The sequence below is a fragment of the Vigna umbellata genome, chromosome 1 (assembly GCF_029865625.1).
Source record: "Vigna umbellata cultivar VRB3 chromosome 1, Vumbellata_1.0, whole genome shotgun sequence".
Lineage (NCBI taxonomy): Eukaryota > Viridiplantae > Streptophyta > Magnoliopsida > Fabales > Fabaceae > Vigna > Vigna umbellata.
Window position 1 is genome coordinate 48047555 of NC_142165.1, and position 18859 is coordinate 48066413.

Here is an 18859-nt window from a genome sequence, read left to right on the forward strand (position 1 = left end):
TGGTGTTGTAATATGAGTGAACAATCTGAGTTCATGCAATAAAGTTCGTTTTAGTCCCCCTACATTTTAAAAATGTTAAATGTGGACCCCCTTTTCTTAAAAAATTATTCAAGGTGGTCCCTGACGTATATGACTGTAATACATATTAAGGATACCTGGCATACTAACAGATATAATTACATAATATCACTACAACTATAATAACTTATTTAATTAAAGTGCTTAATAGCACTACAAAATTAAAGTGCTTAATAATAGTACAACATACCTAATTAAAGTGCTTAATAAGAGTACAACATACATAATTAAAGTGCTTAGTAAGAGTACAAAATAGATCCAAATACATCAAAATTTTCAGTTAAATCTATGGATCTTTTCTTCTAATATTTAACTTTTTCCTTGCTATTGGTGGAGTTAAATCTGGGATGGAATCTTGAGTTGGTTGTGGTGGATGAGGAGATTGGGGACTTGATGGCCGTGAAGGTGCAAGGGGCTGTGAACTTTGTGTCTGTGCTGGTTCTATTGGTTTTATGATGGTTGGACGTAAATGACACACTTTTTTTTTGTGCCTCACTTCACGACAGATGCTACATTTCTTTCTGTGCCCACAAACACTCATTTGGGTCCTGTCCTTAGTTAGCTCCCATGGCTCCATTCTACTTTTTTTCTTTAGTCTCCTATGCATCTTCCTCTTAAGTGGTGGCAGTACATCAGGACAACTTGTTTTTTCCCATAGGAGGTGGCCATTCACAAGATAGATGATGGACACATATGCCTCTTCATATGTGGATTTCCTGAACCAAATTGGTATAAAAGTTTCTAGGTCTACATTTGAATAGTTCATTGCTACAACTGCATGACAACATGGGATGCCACTGATCATCCACTTCCTGCAGCTACATTCTTCATTGTGCAGGTCCACTGTGAACTTGTTCCCAATGACTGAAACATGCCTAACCTAAAAAATCCTTCTTGCAGACCATCTGAAAGAAATGAACATAAATAAGGCACATCAACAATTGGATATGAACATAATTAACGCACAAGAACAATATTACCTTGGGATCCAATATCTTGACAAATTACATTCCTTCATAAGTATCTTTTTGATCTTTGGACAAACATCAAAATCCATAGATGCCACCTTCGTTCTGTTCGTGGCCCATCTTTTCATCAAATACAGTCTAATATCCTCCAGCATGGTGATAATGGGTTTTGCTCTGGCATGAACAATAACACTGTTGAAACCTTCACTGATGTTGTTATCTAGGGTATCACACATTGCTTGAGTTGTGAACCTACTTCTTGACCAATACCTATTGCACAAGAATGAAGAAAATGGGTTACCAAACATGAGTAATGCAGAATCTTTGTGCATGTAAGGGAAAGAATGTACCTTGGGGGAATGACTATGAGGTATTTATATGCTTCTTCATTCACTGCTCTGATATTCAACATCTCTCTCTCCCAAGCTTGGGGGTACGTGCTTGTGGCAGCCCTCCACATCAAATTTTCAATATCTGACCAGAAAATATTTTCCTAAAGTTAGCATAAAGGTGCCTGATGCATAATCTTTGTTCTGCCCTAGGAAAAAACTCTTGGATAGTTGGCACCAACCCTTGCCAACATCAACTTTTTAATCAAACATACATGATTAATAAAGTATGAATAATAAAATAATTTAAGTAGTGCATGTACCTTTTGTTGGTCAGACATCCACGTGTACGCCCCACAAACTTCATTGCCCCCAAGGTCTTCAACCAATAATTGCAAAAACCAGGACTAACTATCTTTATTTTTGACTTCAACTACTGCATATGCAAGGGGTAGCATTTGCTCATTTGGGTCCCTCCCAACAGTAGTAATCAACTCTCCCTTATAAAGACCTTTCAAAAAACAACCATCTAAACAGATGATGGGCCTACAACTAATAAAATTGTCCTTACATGCTTTAAGACAAACATAAAATCTCTCGAATATGGACTGACCATTATCACTGTTCACTTTAACCTTAACCATTGACTCTGTGTTACTTCTCAATACCTCATGTGCGTAGTCATAAATCCTTCGAAACTGTTCTTTAAAATCCCCTTCACGTTGACTTGATGCCATTAACTTTGCCCTTTTTGCTTTCGAAATTGGTACATTCATGTTTCATTTCCTTAATGCTTTAGTACGTATGTCTTGGACCCTTATACTAGGATTCTCATGTAAAGACTAATATATTTCATGACTCAACCACTTAGTATTCATCATTTTAATGTTCAGTTGCCTGCTGCAAGAATGAACATCAACAATCTTCCTTAATTGCCAAATCTTGCATGATGGCAAATACCCACAGTAAGCTATCCATGGACACTTTTTTTGCTCACCCATGCATCTCACCCTTACCCTACGGTTATCATTTTTTACAAACTTAAGAGCCCTCCCAGCATGAATAGCATAACTTCTAATGACTTCCTTAAACTCATCCTTATCAGTAAATATAGTACCAAGTTCTCATTTGTAATCTGACATTGACTTCCTTTTCCCATATGTAGGAAAGGGATCTCTACTTGGTCTGTCCTCAGTGTATTCCTCCTCACTTTCACTATTTTCTGGAGTTAACAACATATCTGACTCCCATTCATCATCTGACAACCTCCTACCATGTCCTTGTGCTTCGTTATCATTGTCTTCCATCCTGTATTCTGAATCACCGTTGTCCAAACCAATCCCCAAATCTCCTGCCTCCTCCAAGTTCTCTTTACCAATAATATGTGCTTCATCCTCAGTATCCACTTGCACTTCTTCCTCACTGTGCAGTTCTACTTCATCCTTACTGTGCAGTTCTACTTCATCCTCACTGTGCAGTTCTACTTCTTCCTCCACTACACCCACTTCCTCCACCTCCACTACACCCTCTTGGTTAACCTTCACTTCAACCACTTGCTCCACCCCCAGTACACCATCCTGCTCCACCTCCACGTCACCCTTTGTGTCAACACTCCATCATCTCTCTCCAAGTCACGACCACAGTCAAGAGGACCTTCCTCAACCTCCTGTTGCACTTCAATAGGACCTTCTACATCAGCCTCAACCCCACTACCCTCACCACTCTCTGCAGGCCCTTGGCAAAGGTAAAGAATTTTATTCTCATTTTCTACAATCACTACTTCGCTCACTTTATGTACAACATACAAGTTGATTTTCCCTAACAATTTTCCCACATTCATCATGTTCATAGGTCCTTTATCATTCATTATGTAAAACATGTTGAATATTGTAATATAACTCTTCTACTTCAATGTAACCCAAATCTTTAAGTGAACCTACTACTCCAAAATAATTCCATGTATCGGGGTCAATGTCCCAATAACATATCTCCCCACCTATATACTTAAAGGGAACTTCCTTTATCAAGGTCCCACCGTGGTGGACTACTACCTCAAACCTATCGTTAGACATCCCTACCCTGCAAATGGAAAGGGGGACCACTCAATTAACTTAAATTAATACCCATGGGACCAATTTCAACACCCAACGCCACTACTTTTTCCATAAACCCCCCAACACGCGACAAATACAATAATATTTTAACCTATTCCACTCATTACAAAACAAATACAGAATCCACCCATTAAAGACAACAAACATCATGAATGAAAGTAGTTAATAATGCGATCAGTAACTACACCAACAACATAAGTAAGAACACTAACCTCACCAGCGATGATGAACGAACCACGTTCTTCGACGAACCACGAGTGCAATTTCACCAGGAATCAAAATCTAGATTGTTGAACCCTAAATCGCCCCAAAATCACGAGTTGATTTTACCCCAAATGTAATATCGCTTCAGTTAATCCTAAAATTATTTTAACCCTATCTTTTACATATTCCACGTCATTTTAAATTATTTTATTTTAACACATATAATGAAGTCACAGTGCCACCACAACCAAAACTATACATATCATCAGTTTTTTGCTAGCTGAGCAGCTCTGGCGTTAGTCTTTTTAACGCCGTAAGCAAAAAGGACTAACGTGCATCGTTCTTGCAAAAAGTAGGATGTTAGTGAACTTTTAAAAAAAAGGAGGACAACTTTGAACAGACCCTACAAACCGAGATACCAAAATATGTATTAAACCAAAAACATAAAAGTATTATATATATATATATATATATATATATATATATATATATATATATATATATATATATTAATACACACCTTACTTTCATGTAATAATTGTCACAATACATTTTGTGAAAATTAAAAAATAAATATTTAAAGTTATAAAAAACTTAATAGAACGATGTTTGAATATTTTATTAATAAAAGACTAAACTATAAATAATTTTTTCTATTATAGAGTTCATTTTATAAAATCATTTTATCTCTCTAGAAAACCATTTCTGTTAAATCTCTTTGTCTTTTCTTTAAGATATAAAACTCATCCTTCATCTATTATTCGATCAGAGTCTATCATTACAGAGAACACTCTAACTTTATTTGATCAGAGTCGCGGTCATTTTCTAAAGTAAAAAAATGTTTTCATCCCTTACATGTGAGTATGATGAGTCGTACGTGGCTTAATTTTACTCAAATTGGTTCTTTCTGTGTTTATGATTTTAATGGTACATTCATATCATTAATCTAATTCTCTTTTTTGTGTAGACAAAATTACATCTACGAGTGGGTTGTGAAGGAGAAACTTTGAGAGCTTCACGAGTCCTAATGAAGGCCAAGGAAGCTAACATTATAGGAAAAAATTGGTATTTTAGTGTAAATTGAAACAATTGTTCTGTATAGTTGAACTTTTGTGCATGATTGGCCTTAGAAATTGATTAATTTGGGACTAACTAATATATGTTAGTGTTGAATGAGAATAATTGTAAATAAATGTGACAAATGGTTGATTTTTGAATGAATTTGTGTGTATTTTGATTTCTTTATACAAAGATATTCAAATTGTTTTGTCTAAAGGATGTGTTTGAACTATAAATTGGAAAATGATTAATAAAAGAGTGGAGATTCGCTAGACAAATCAAGTCTGGTATCCTAATATAGAAAAATCAACCTTTTGAGTATCCTGATGCGACTTTGAGCGCCATACGCGTATTGTTGAGTGATACGTTTAAAATCTAAAGTCATAAAGCTTTAAAGGGGTAGAGTCGGGTGCCATTTTGATGTTGTTGGACACTCTTTGGACAATAAGCTATAGTGGTCTCTGGCGTTGGGCGCCATGTTGAGACCATTGGGTGCTACTTTGATAAAAAAACATCAGGGAGTGTTGGCGATAGGCGCTTAGGGATACCGCTGTGCATTGTTTCAAATTTTAAAATAAGTGGCTCTAGGTGCAACTAGTGTTGGGCAATGGAGAGAAGTTGTTTGATGTTGCATTGTTCTTTTTTATATTTATCTTGAATGAATTGTGAATAAAATTTGAGTTGAATATGCATAATTTGTATATGGAAAAGAAGATATTTGAGACATATAAATAATGTATGAACTTTGTTTTATTAGGCATTCTTCTTTGGTTGAAATGTTTGATTTGAGATAATAGTTCTAAAGGTGGAAACTCTACTCTTAGATTTGCTGTGTGACGTGTATTGATGTGAGAATTAGAGTGAGACTATTCGAACTCTACTAAGTATTGGATTTACATAGAGAAAGATCTCATGATGAGAGTTGTATGAGGTCCTTATCGGTATATTTGACATTTATGATTAAATCTATAAATAGGCGACTCACCATGTTATACTCAGTTTTATGAAATATGATCATGAAATGACGATGAATATGAAAAATTGTGAAAGTATATTGTGAAACCATGTAATCATTTAAATATTACTTGTTTGTGTGAAATGATGCATGAATTCAATTATATGATAAATCTTCCATTATGATCATAATGTAGAGTAATTAGTCTAATTCTTGTATTATCTTTGTGTATTTTATATGTAATTTTACTAACATGAATAGTAGGGGATGCAGGCACTGCTAAAAAATAACAATAAACATTAAATTAACACCATCGTAAATTTAGATATTGAAAAAAAAAATTAGTTAATTTGAAATATAATATATATATATATATATATATATATATGTATATATATATATATGTATATATATATATATGTATATATATATATGTATATATATATATATATATATATATATATATATATATATATATATATATATATATATATATATATTCTATTTTTTCTTTTTTTTTTCTTAACTAAAAGAAAAAACCTGATTAATACTTTGAGTACGAAAAAATGGATTGTTACAAAGTTCATAATGCTTTGGTAATTAAAACAATCTCAACCCTATCATTTCTATTATTCAAATCCTTACACATTCTTAAAAAACTACACTATAATTATTAAATGTAAACACATTATGATAACAAAACATCGATCATGCAATATATTTCATTATGATTTCATATGAAAAATGTCAAATAAATAATATTTAATTCTCAAATTTCTGATAATTTGACTTTACCCTTTTAAAATTCTTAAATTACAATTTTATAAAAAACATAGTTGTAGTTTCTCAAATCTACTATTTGAGAACCAAAAGTAGTTTTGAAAAATAATTTTAGTTATAAATTTTTTGATTAAAAATGTATTTTTAATCTGAAAAACCAATATATATATATATATATATATATATATATATATATATATATATATATATATATATATATATATATATATATATATATATATATATATATATATATATTTACGGAAGACCAAAACCAGATTGGCTCTAAATTTTAGTAATAAAATCATAATTAAACTATAGATGGTTATGCCGTCAAAAACAAATCAGGACAATCTATAAACTTAAATACGTTATGGTCAAGATAAATGATCAAATTTTAATTTTTGTTTAAGATATATGTTTTTTAGTTTTGATCTTTAAGAAGTTTTTCATTTGGTTTTTGTTTTTCAAACTTTTTTAAATAGTATATGTAATCATGAAATCAAAAGACCTAGATAACATTTTAAAATAAAATAAAAAATCCAGGAAAAAGTTTGGAAAATATATTGAAAAGAGGAATAAAATTCACAATTTTGTGAAAACAAAAATACACATAAGAACAAAATAAAATAAACATGAAATGAAAATGAAGGAAAGAAAAAAATAATAAATGAGAAAATAAAATAGAAAAAAAAAAGCGGTTCACTGAAACAAGGGCAAAAGCCAAAAGTGAAAGCCGCTCGAGGGTCTGAGAAAGAGAGTGTCTGTGAGTGAGGTGCTTGTTGCGTTCTTTGACAGCGCCCTAAGCAGTTAATTGTTCGGAACCAAAACGAAACCCTATTCAATTTCGAAGCGCAGAAGCAGAGTTCGTGCTGAGAGGAAGCAAAGAAGGGAAGAGAAGGATGAGTATATGGAACTACGTTGTCACAGCTCACAAACCCACCAACGTCACTCACTCCTGCGTCGGCAATTTCACCAGTCCTCAAGACCTCAACCTCATTATCGCGTATTCATCTATTCCCTTTCTTTTTCTCTTAGGGTTTTTTCTTCTTCTCCTTTTCACTTCTTTTTTATTATCAGGAAATGCACGCGCATCGAGATTCACTTGCTCTCTCCTCAGGGCTTACAGGTTCTTTCGCTCTCCCGTTGATACACTACTTGTTTCAATAATCTTATTTCAATATGCGTTGTTTGTGTTTTTCTTCTCTTCATTTTTGGATGCATATGTAACTGAATCGGATAAATGTGAAACCGAAACCTATCTTTGCAGCCTATGTTGGACGTCCCGATATATGGAAGAATTGCTACGCTTGAACTCTTCCGCCCTCACGTGAGAAATTTAAAAGCATCCGTGTTTCTTGAGTTATCGTCTAATGTTTTAGTTTTGATTTTATCCTTCTGTAATTTGTTTTGCTCTCAAACAGGGTGAAGCACAAGATTATCTCTTTATCGCAACAGAAAGATACAAATTTTGTGTTCTTCAATGGGATTCTGAGACTGCTGAGCTTGTTACCCGGTATGTTTGAGGAAACAGCAAATGTTTTCCTCTGGAGTGGACTTACTCATGCTCATGATTGTTTTCGGATAGATTGAAATCAACTTTATTTTTAATCTTACCAATAGTTACGACGTTTAGGGGCATATAATCAATCAGCCGGGGTGCTAACAATCTCAATGTGAATTTTGTAATGCAACAATCCTATTGGCTAGAATAGGAAACTTTATATGAAATGCCTCAAGGAGAGTTTTGTAACTTTGTATTCTCTCCTTGTTAATTACTTCGTTAGTAATACTTTTACTGCTAAGCTTTCTGGTGTTGTTGGATGAAGAAATGGGAAGCAAACTGCGTTTCTGACATGTATTCTATATATTCTTGCACATAACACAGCATGCCATCTCTGCATGACCAGAAAATCCCGATTGATATGTTTTGTACAGCTTTGCTTATGAAGACGGATATAGGTATCCGTTCATGTGAAGGGAAATTTTAGTTTAGTAAATTGCATACTCTTGACCTCCTAGAGCGAGCCTCCTGCATTAAACTGGCCTCTTTTACTTTCTTTTGTGTGGGATTATTTTCTAGACCTATGTGATCTTGAGTAGTGTCCTAAATGTACAAGCTCAAAATTTCTTAGAAAAATGATTGGGATGTTTTCGTCACTTGACCTCCCAGACTGAGTCTCTTGCATCGTTCTGCCTCTTTTACTTTCTTTTGGGCGGGGTTATAGGTTGATAACCTGGTGGTCTTGAGTGGTATCTTAAGTATACAAGCTAGGATTTTCTGTGAAAACTGAAGATTGGAATGTTTTCCGCATCCTGACCTTTCCATATCTTAATTGCATAGGTTTTGTCTGGGTCATTTGAGACCCAAACAGGACTCTGGAGGTGGAGTTATGTTGGGAGTTATAAGTCAAAATAAGAATGGCCCCCCAGATTCTTAACTTAAATGTGTGCCACTTAAATATGGAAGAGTATGTTCATGTAGGGCAAGGGAGGAAACCCTCCTATAAATTGAAAACAAATGAAATTGTGAGCCAAAATAGCTCAAATAATCAGCAAGATTTTCAATTTTTGTATGATATAATAAAACTGGAATTCCTAGTAGGGGCCATAATGGTTGTCTTGTTCATCAGTTTAATTCTCAATTTTACTGTCATCCAGGGCAATGGGGGATGTTTCTGATCGGATAGGACGTCCCACTGATAACGGTCAGGTATCTATATTATTTTATTACTACTTACCAATATAACTTGGTAGTTATTGTATTCTTTAACTTTTAATATTTGTAACAACATTAATGATAAGTCTAGGATCAGATGAAAGTTGTTCAGTGCATTTCAGCTGTTATCCATTTTCTTTCTGCAGATTGGCATTATTGATCCTGATTGTAGGTTGATTGGACTTCACTTGTATGATGGTTTGTTCAAAGTATGTAACTTCTCATCTAGTATCCTGTAAAAAATTTAGATTCTAATGACAATATGCTTTGGTTTACAGTGTCATGTTACAGAGTTTGAATAATTCACTGTTCATTAATATTCCAGGTTATTCCCTTTGACAATAAAGGTCAGCTCAAGGAAGCATTTAATATAAGGTAATTCTTTTTATTCTCTTGGTGGTCTACACATGAATTCTCTTTATAATTTGATCTTTGCAGGTGTGCGTAAATGTTGTATTAGTAGCCAAGTCCACGACGTTGAGTAATGATTACAAGTCTCCACTGTCTGAAGAAGGAACTGTGAACCAATTTCTTGGATAGTGTTGGTGTCTTTACATAAGATTGAAAGTGATTTCTGAATCTCATGCATAAAGGATTTGGATCAATAGTGAACTTAGATATAGCTTTCTTTGAAAAAAAAAAACATAGGGAAGTATGTGTATACTTTTCTTTGTTGATTTAATGTATGTTTAATTGACAAGATGATTTTAAAAATTCGAACTTTTACCTGGTTAGGCAATCGATGTACCTCATTTCCCTTGGGTCTCAAATATCCTTGCCTTAAAGAAATTATTATTTAGGTAGATAATGCCTTTTTTTTTTTTGTTAATAAAGAGGCTTCATATGCGTATTGAGGGATCAATGGAAACTTGGGTGCTTAGGTACCACATCGAGTAGCATGGTATGCTTGGTGGAGAATTTAAGTGTTCAAGTAGGGAAATATCTACGCTAATATTTGTAATTATTAATTATTGATTTTGTTCCTCTGTGTACACTTCACACAATTATAAGAATATTCATCTGTGTACACTTCACACAATTATAAGCAGTCCTTATCCAGATAAGCTTATGTTGATTGTTGCACCTAAGTCTTCTAGATTTCTTTTTTGAACTTTAAAATTTAAAATAAAAACACATACAGTTGACATTTTTTAAATTGAAAATATTTTTATAATATGTCATGTAATTTCTACCCTAGCTTTTGTTCTTTTGTTTCTTTTCAATTATGATTTGTTTGTTTTCAGGCTTGAGGAGCTTCAAGTTTTGGATATCAAATTTCTTTATGGTTGTTCAAAGCCAACCATCGTGGTTCTTTACCAGGTTCTTAATTCTATTCTACCTGTGAGAATTACTGGCAACACACTTTCTGTGACATGTTTGAATACTAGTATGGGTTGAAGTATATTGGAATTCACAGATTTTGGTGGGTCTCTCTTAGTTAATGAATTATTTTATTTTGTAGTTTTCAATAAATTCTAACTAATAATTAATTGTGTTAGAAACAGTATGTTAGAGGGTGTGTTGCGAGCATTCCTCTTCTACCTAATGTTTTGGGGTTATTAGTTGATTAGTTACATGGAATAAATTGAGTCTGAGGTGTTATCATACTTTGCTTCTTTCTTTCCTCTGCTCTTTTATAGTAGTCTTTGGGTCCACACTGAATGCATTTAGGAATCTAGAGCTTTATCTAAGGAGGCTAAATTTCTGTGGCTGGTTTTGGTGTAAGCTGTCCTCCGGCATGTTTAGTTAGACCAGGATGCTTACACCTTTAAGGTGTCTTTTGCCCCAAAATTTGTTAAGAGAGGGAATTATGTGCGTTCACATTTTTTTACTGTTGTAGACCTGCCTACATTTGGTCGAAAGATTGCTCATACAGTCAACATGGAATCATTATAGTACTTACCATGTTCTGTTTTTTTAAAAGGGACTTTTAATAGCTAATTTAACATACTGAAGAATTAAATAGTTCTTACGGGCAAGTTCTGTATGTAGTTTGTTGCTTAGAAGTGACAGAGTCGTGATCGTCACATTGATATGTATTAGAATTGTTGACATAGGTATAAGACAATTTAACGACTGCCAAAGAGGGTTTGTGATTGATTTCATAGTTTTACTGTTTTAGTCTCAGTTTGAGTGGGCATACTCATATTCTTGCATACCTTCTGTACTCAATGTTTCTATGATTCTATCATCTATGAAAATGCATGATGCGTTTTTTGCATGTCCTTTATGCAACGCATTTGGTTGGAAACATATCTGTCTTTTTATTGTGATGGCTTTAATATTATATTTTAATCTATGACAGGATAATAAAGATGCTCGTCATGTTAAAACATATGAGGTTGCGCTGAAGGATAAAGATTTTGTTGAAGGTCCATGGTCCCAGAACAATCTTGATAATGGGGCTGATCTATTGATACCAGTTCCCCCACCACTTTGTGGCGTGCTTATTATTGGAGAAGAAACCATCGTATACTGCAGTGCTAATGCTTTCAAGGCTATCCCAATCAGACCTGTATGTTAAATAATAGTTTTTGTTTCTTCCATTTAAACCATCCATTGTGGTTTTTTGGATTTTCATGAAATTTATGCAATACGTGTTTTTTGAATTCCCTTCAATTTTAATTATACCTTGTGTGCTTTTCAGTCAATTACGAAAGCCTATGGAAGAGTTGATCCTGATGGTTCTAGATATTTACTTGGTGATCATACGGGTTTGCTTAGCCTACTTGTAATAACCCATGAGAAAGAAAAGTATGTGATCTGTCTCATTTTCATGTTGGCTTAACAGATTTTTTACTGTCTTGGGTGTCAGCATGTTCATTGAATAAACAATCCGTATTTACCTTAATCCTGTTGTTTTATCATTTACATTTGTTTTGTAGGGTTACTGGACTCAAAATTGAGCCCCTCGGGGAGACTTCCATTGCATCTACAATATCATACCTTGATAATGCTTTCGTCTATATTGGTTCAAGTTATGGAGACTCACAGGTTGCCTAATGAAATAGCATATTACTTTATAATTTTTTGTTTTATGAGTTTATAATATGTTATTTCCAAATTTCTGTCTTCCAAAGTGCTGGTTTTGAAAGAGTATGCAGGCTGACTTGTTTCATTATTTTTATCTGATATAATTTGTATCTTATGTTGGGTTGTTTGCCTATTAATTGTATTCAGATTTGAGAGTTTATGACTCTAGATGTACTTGTTTAAATATAGCTTAGAAGAGAGTGTAGCCTTGTTTATCTGGTAAATGGCAAGGTCGTGTTAGTTTAAGTAAACCCCAAACACAATTTAACACTACATAATAAATGTTAGCAATTCCAAATTCCATAAAAAAGGAAAAATGTAATATTATTAGTAATTAGTTAGAACATATACAAGTGAGACAATACTAGAGAGAGCTGCTTCACCAAAATTAAGTTTTTTTTTTTTTTTTTTTTTTTTTCAAATTATAGTTTCTTTTCTTCTAATATTTTTTCTCTGTAGTGTAAGATAATAAGGGAGGGAAAGAAAGAATAGATCTGTTTTAGTAAGCATTTGCAATATTATTGTAATTAGTAAGAACATAAAGCAGTAGGTCAATACACGTGGGAATTGGTACACCCAGATCAATTTTTTTCAAATGATATTTTCTTTTGTTCTAATCTTTTTACTTGGTAATATTAAGGGAGGGAAAAAACGGATCTGTATTATGAAGCAATTGTAATACATTGTTTTCTATATTTATGTTGTTTTGATGAATTTGAATTGTATTATGACCTATCTAATACTTTTGCTTACATATTCAGACATAACATTGACAATTTCTGATGGTAAATTGCACAGCTTATAAAACTAAATCTGCAGCCTGATGCAAAAGGTTCTTATGTGGAAGTACTGGAAAGGTATGTCAATTTAGGGCCTATTGTTGACTTCTGTGTAGTAGACCTTGAGAGGCAGGGCCAAGGTCAGGTTGTAACTTGCTCTGGAGCCTACAAGGATGGTTCTCTGCGCGTTGTTCGCAATGGGATTGGAATTAATGAGCAGGTCAGCCCCAAGACATTCAAAAGGAAAGAGAAAATTAACTTTTATATCAATGGCACATGGCTTGTATAATATTTAATTTTTTCATGCATTTATTTGATCAGGCATCAGTAGAGCTTCAAGGTATCAAAGGAATGTGGTCACTAAGATCCTCAACTGATGATCCTTTTGATACTTTTCTGGTTGTGAGTTTTATTAGTGAAACAAGAATCTTAGCAATGAATCTTGAGGATGAGCTGGAAGAAACTGAGATTGAGGGATTCTGTTCTCAAGTGCAGACATTATTTTGCCACGATGCTGTTCACAATCAACTTGTTCAAGTAGGTTCTTACCTTATTTTCTTCTCTTGATTTAATTCCTACATCTATCTGATGGCATTTACAAAAAGTGAATATTAAGAAAGCTATTCATACCTGAAGGACTATTTTGGCATATTGATATAGATTTAGCATCAAATTTTTCTGTTAGGCTCTCTTTATATTTTTTCAGGATTGCATTCCTTTAATTTTCAAACTCTTTCACAACCTAGTGATTATTAATACCTTTTATTTTTGGTTTTCTATAATAATTGTTGAGATTTTTAATCTTCTGCTCATCTAAATTAATTACCTGGAATTTTAAAGAAATGGGTTAATTTTCTTGAAGCTTCTTGGGCTAGGTTTTGCATACTCCGTTGAAGTTAATTAGAATAATCTTCATAAATTGATGCTCTTCTGTTGTATTCTTCCATACTTTTTTTACTTCATTTTATTGTGTTTTGTGTCAGTTACCTCCCATCATCTAATATACCATCATAACAGGTCACTTCGAATTCTGTCAGACTGGTCAGTTCCACAACTAGAGAGCTCCGCAATGAATGGTTTGCACCATCGGGCTATTCAGTTAATGTAGCTACAGCAAATGCTACCCAGGTTTGATTATAGGAAATATTTGCTTGGTGTTTTAATAATTACAATGCGTTTCCTTGTCAATGTGGCATTTCTGAGTGGAGGCAGATCCGGGAGATGGAAGTGGGTGAATCATGAGCAGCTGTTTATGATTAATTTTAATGAGTTGAGACCATGTTCTTCTATTCATTGCTAGTGCTATTTGGGTGAAATTATTATGTTTAGAAAGCTATAGGATTACTGAAAGTAGAATGCTAAAAATGCTACCTTTGGTTAATTCTTAAAAGTAAAAAGTGGAAGACAGCTGAAAAAATTAAGTGTTAACTATCTGCCATTGGTTGTTTAAAAATGTTGAGTGATGTCTTAATGTCTCCTGTAAGCATGGAAAATTTCCTGAAGGTTTTTAGCTAATGTTAGTTAGGCGTGAAGGCTCTGTAGTTTCTTAATGCCTGCTTCTAGTTTTTTCATTTACTTAGAGAACTATCTTTGATTCTCCAAGGATTGATTTTGGTGATCAGTGAAGCTCCAATATTAAATATCTATATGATTATGAATTTGTTTTATACTGATAACTTTGTTTCCGTTTTCTGTTTGATATTTTAATTCAGATGTTATAATGTTCAGATGTTTTATGCTGCCCAATGTTTTCTTTATTAACATAGAACAAAAGTCCAGTAATAGTGGAATGTTAAAGGGAAAAAAAGTTAATCATAAAGTGGCAACACAATTTTTACCTATTTGAATTCCTCGAAAGTTGGGATAGACCCTTTCCAAAAGATAGAGAATTCTAGATTCTGATACACTAAAATGCCACATAATACATTCTATACAATAATATAATCTGTGCCAAATTTTGATTATAATAAGTTTTATATCTGTGATTGTTCAGCCAAGCATAATTTGGGTTAATTGGTATAGAACTAGTATTGATTTTGGCCAGAAGTATCACATTCTTGCTGCTGGCAAAATAAATTGTTCTTGGGTACAACTTCTATGCTTGGCCTTTGTTATGATATCTAGGTCTCTATTAGTTGTTTTGGTATGGCATCCTATCAAGTTCTACTTAGTTACCTTTTAAGATAATTTTCTTCAATCTACACTATTATGTGCATTTTCATCGTTTGATTTTATTATGACGGTTGGAAGTCCACTTCTTAAAATGGTATCAAAGTCATTGTTAATAGTCTATCCTAGCGAGGTTTGTCTTTATTAGGCATATTGTTCCATCTGCTATCCGATCATATATTAATGTCAAGTCTCGCGTTCGAGATGCATATACCTTGATGTGAAGGATGTGTTTGAAGTCCCACATCAACTAGATATAAGAACAATTTAGAGTATATAAGTGGGTGCAAACCCCATCTTACAAACCGATTTTGTAGGATTGAGTTATGTTTAAAGTCTATTTTTTAATAATGACTATATACATTGAATTTGCAGTCAAATTGGTGACTATCATTACACCTTGATACAGGTTTTGTTGGCCACAGGAGGAGGGCATTTGGTTTACCTTGAAATTGGAGATGGAATATTGCATGAAGTAAAACATGCCCAACTGGAGTATGAGATTTCATGTTTAGACATCAATCCCATTGGTGAAAACCCCAATCATAGTCATCTTGCAGCTGTTGGAATGTGGACAGACATAAGTGTTAGGGTTTTTTCTCTTCCTGATCTGAATCTCGTCACAAAGGAACAGCTAGGAGGGGAAATCATACCTCGTTCTGTTCTTCTTTGTGCTTTTGAAGGGGTAGGCTTTTCTTGTGTTATTTTTTCATGTGCTTTTATAGTTTTTTTATTCTGTTATTCTGCTTAGTTTTTGTTTCTGAATACCATGAAATGCTCACCTCTTTTAAGTTCAATCTTTGGAGTAGAGATTTTGGATTTTACATGTAGCCATTGTGAGGGATATACTAGATCAGCAACACTAATATCTTTTTGTAATGATGTCCTTCAAGGATTAATTTAGGAATTGCTAAACTACCAATTCACAAGTTTAATTGCAGTTACCTTGTTAAAAATATCTTATTAAAGTGTTACTTTTTAAATTTTATTCTCCAGATATCTTACTTGCTATGTGCCCTTGGTGATGGACATCTCTTAAACTTCATGCTGAACACAAATACTGGCGAGTTAACAGATAGGAAAAAGGTATCTCTTGGGACACAGCCCATTACACTACGGACGTTCTCCTCCAAGAATACTACCCATGTATTTGCTGCATCTGATCGGCCGACTGTGATCTATAGTAGTAACAAAAAATTACTTTATAGTAATGTAAATCTGAAGGAAGTGAGTCATATGTGTCCTTTCAATTCTGCTGCTTTTCCAGACAGGTATCTTGGTCCTTCATTAGTTTGGCTTCCTAATATTATTGACATATCTGCCTTGTGCTGTTCTTGTATCTTGTATTTTACATTAATGTAAAGGTGATGGTACTCATTACACACTGTTCCTAACTTCCAACAGTTTGGCAATTGCGAAAGAAGGTGAGCTTACTATTGGCACCATTGATGACATACAAAAACTACATATACGCTCCATTCCGCTTGGAGAGCATGCTCGGCGTATCTGCCACCAGGAGCAATCTAGGACTTTTGCTATTTGTAGTTTGAAATACAACCCAACGGGTGGTGAAGACTCTGAAATGCACTTTGTCCGTTTACTGGATGACCAGACTTTTGAGTTCATATCAACTTATTCTCTTGACACATATGAGTATGGTTGCTTTATAATTAGCTGCTCATTCTCAGATGATAATAATGTTTATTACTGTGTTGGAACTGCGTATGTGTTGCCAGAGGAAAATGAACCAACAAAAGTAAGTTGATAAATTTGTATTTTTTCCATCATTGTTCTAGTAAAAGCTTCTAATTCCTGCTTACTTTTCCCATTTTAAAACATGTAGGGTAGAATTCTTGTTTTTACTGTTGAAGATGGAAAACTACAGCTAATTGCTGAGAAGGAGACAAAAGGAGCTGTTTATTGCTTGAATGCATTTAATGGTAAATTACTTGCTGCTATTAATCAAAAAATCCAGCTGTACAAGTGGGTGCTACGTGATGATGGAACCCACGAATTGCAGTCTGAATGTGGACATCATGGACACATCCTAGCTCTTTATGTGCAAACTAGAGGAGATTTTATTGTAGTAGGTGATCTGATGAAGTCAATTTCCTTGTTAATCTATAAGGTAAGCTTCTAAATTGTCTTGAAGCGGAAGTTCATTGTCTCAAATGCTAACCTTTCCAATCCTGTCTTTTTTTTGGTTAAATTTATATGTTGTGACTCAAATTTATATCTGGTTTTGTCAAATTTTAAACTGTTGTGCTGCTTATAGTTTTGAATGAATACCGGATTTCTCTGAGCATGTTCTTTTGTAATGGTAAATTGTTCTTTATTGTTAGCATGAAGAAGGTGCTATTGAGGAAAGAGCTCGTGACTACAATGCAAATTGGATGTCGGCTGTTGAAATCCTTGACGATGACATTTACCTTGGTGCAGAAAATAATTTTAATCTGTTCACTGTTCGGAAAAATAGTGAAGGTGCTACTGACGAAGAGCGGGGTCGTCTTGAAGTGGTTGGTGAGTATCACCTTGGAGAATTTATTAATCGGTTCCGGCATGGCTCCCTCGTTATGCGCTTGCCAGATTCTGATGTTGGGCAGATTCCAACAGTTATCTTTGGTACCATTAATGGTGTTATTGGGGTAATTGCTTCTCTTCCGCACGAGCAATATGTTTTCTTGGAGAAACTTCAGTCAAATTTGAGGAAGGTAATTAAAGGTGTTGGAGGACTCAGCCATGAGCAATGGAGGTCGTTTAACAATGAGAAGAAAACTGTTGAAGCCAGAAACTTTTTGGATGGAGATTTGATTGAATCATTTCTGGATCTCAACCGCAGTAGGATGGATGAAATTTCCAAGGCAATGGATGTTTCTGTAGAGGAGTTATGCAAAAGAGTGGAAGAGTTGACCAGGTTGCACTGAGTTTGTTTTTTTTTTCTCTCAATTAGCATCCTTCTTCCTTTTTAATTTTTCAGGGTATGGGTGAGGGCTATAGTATTATATGATATTTTGTACCCCATGCTCACCTTCGTTTGTGTTTTGCAATGAATGAATCACAATTGGTGTATGATATGAATGCCATGTTCTGAGGCATAATAGCGTTTTCTTTTCTAAATTTTGTAAAACACCATCGATTTCCTAATATTTGCTTATTTATTTATATGTTAAAGTTCTGTAAATCACGCAAAAACAAAGTCTGGTCAGACGTCCAATATTAGTATGTATTGTAGCGCTGCTCTTTTGAAGTTTTGGTTGAATAACAAAATCGTCATGCCAAAGACTTTCTAGACAAAAGTTTGGTCATTGAAAATTGAAGTATAGGGCCGACAGCTACACGTTTCTAAAGAAAAGGTATATAATTACATTAACATTTTCAGTTTAATTACAATAACCCTCTCGTTACTTTTCAAGATTTTTCTTTTTTTGTCAAAACGGAAGATACGAACAAGATTATCTGTAGTGTTTGTGAATTTGAATTGAAAAGAAAACTTTGAAAGTCTTCTGTAATTGCAGGGATAGAGATGCGTAATTAATGTATTCGTATTTAGCATTAACGAGACTTTGAAAGTTTCCTGCCGCACATAATATATAATATAATGAAAAACTTTCACTTCGACATAAAGAAAAAATTCATTATTCGAATTGTCTTTCAGAAAGAGTATTTAGTCAT

The 18859-nt window shown here is 33.9% G+C and overlaps 1 protein-coding gene across 1 annotated transcript; it reads left to right on the plus strand.

Moving 5' to 3' along the window:
- The first annotated feature begins 7157 nt into the window (after positions 1-7157).
- Positions 7158-18349, plus strand: DDB1A (damaged DNA binding protein 1A). The gene is made up of 19 exons (XM_088103506.1): positions 7158-7493; positions 7568-7616; positions 7758-7817; positions 7912-8003; positions 9149-9200; positions 9353-9415; positions 9532-9581; positions 10451-10526; positions 11512-11721; positions 11854-11960; positions 12092-12200; positions 13038-13238; positions 13340-13555; positions 14036-14146; positions 15597-15872; positions 16184-16458; positions 16592-16943; positions 17031-17315; positions 17530-18349. The coding sequence occupies exons 1-19, from the start codon at positions 7390-7392 to the stop codon at positions 18109-18111; spliced, it is 3270 nt and encodes a 1089-aa protein (XP_087959632.1). The 5' UTR covers positions 7158-7389; the 3' UTR covers positions 18112-18349.
- Positions 18350-18859: the final 510 nt, after the last annotated feature.

Excerpts from the sequence above, each read along its gene's own strand:
- DDB1A (XM_088103506.1), top strand. The coding sequence starts at position 7,390 with ATGAGTATATGGAACTACGTTGTCACAGCTCACAAACCCACCAACGTC. Across the intron at positions 11,722-11,853 it reads AGGCTATCCCAATCAGACCT|TCAATTACGAAAGCCTATGG; the intron begins GTATGTTAAATA and ends TGTGCTTTTCAG. Across the intron at positions 17,316-17,529 it reads TTTCCTTGTTAATCTATAAG|CATGAAGAAGGTGCTATTGA; the intron begins GTAAGCTTCTAA and ends CTTTATTGTTAG.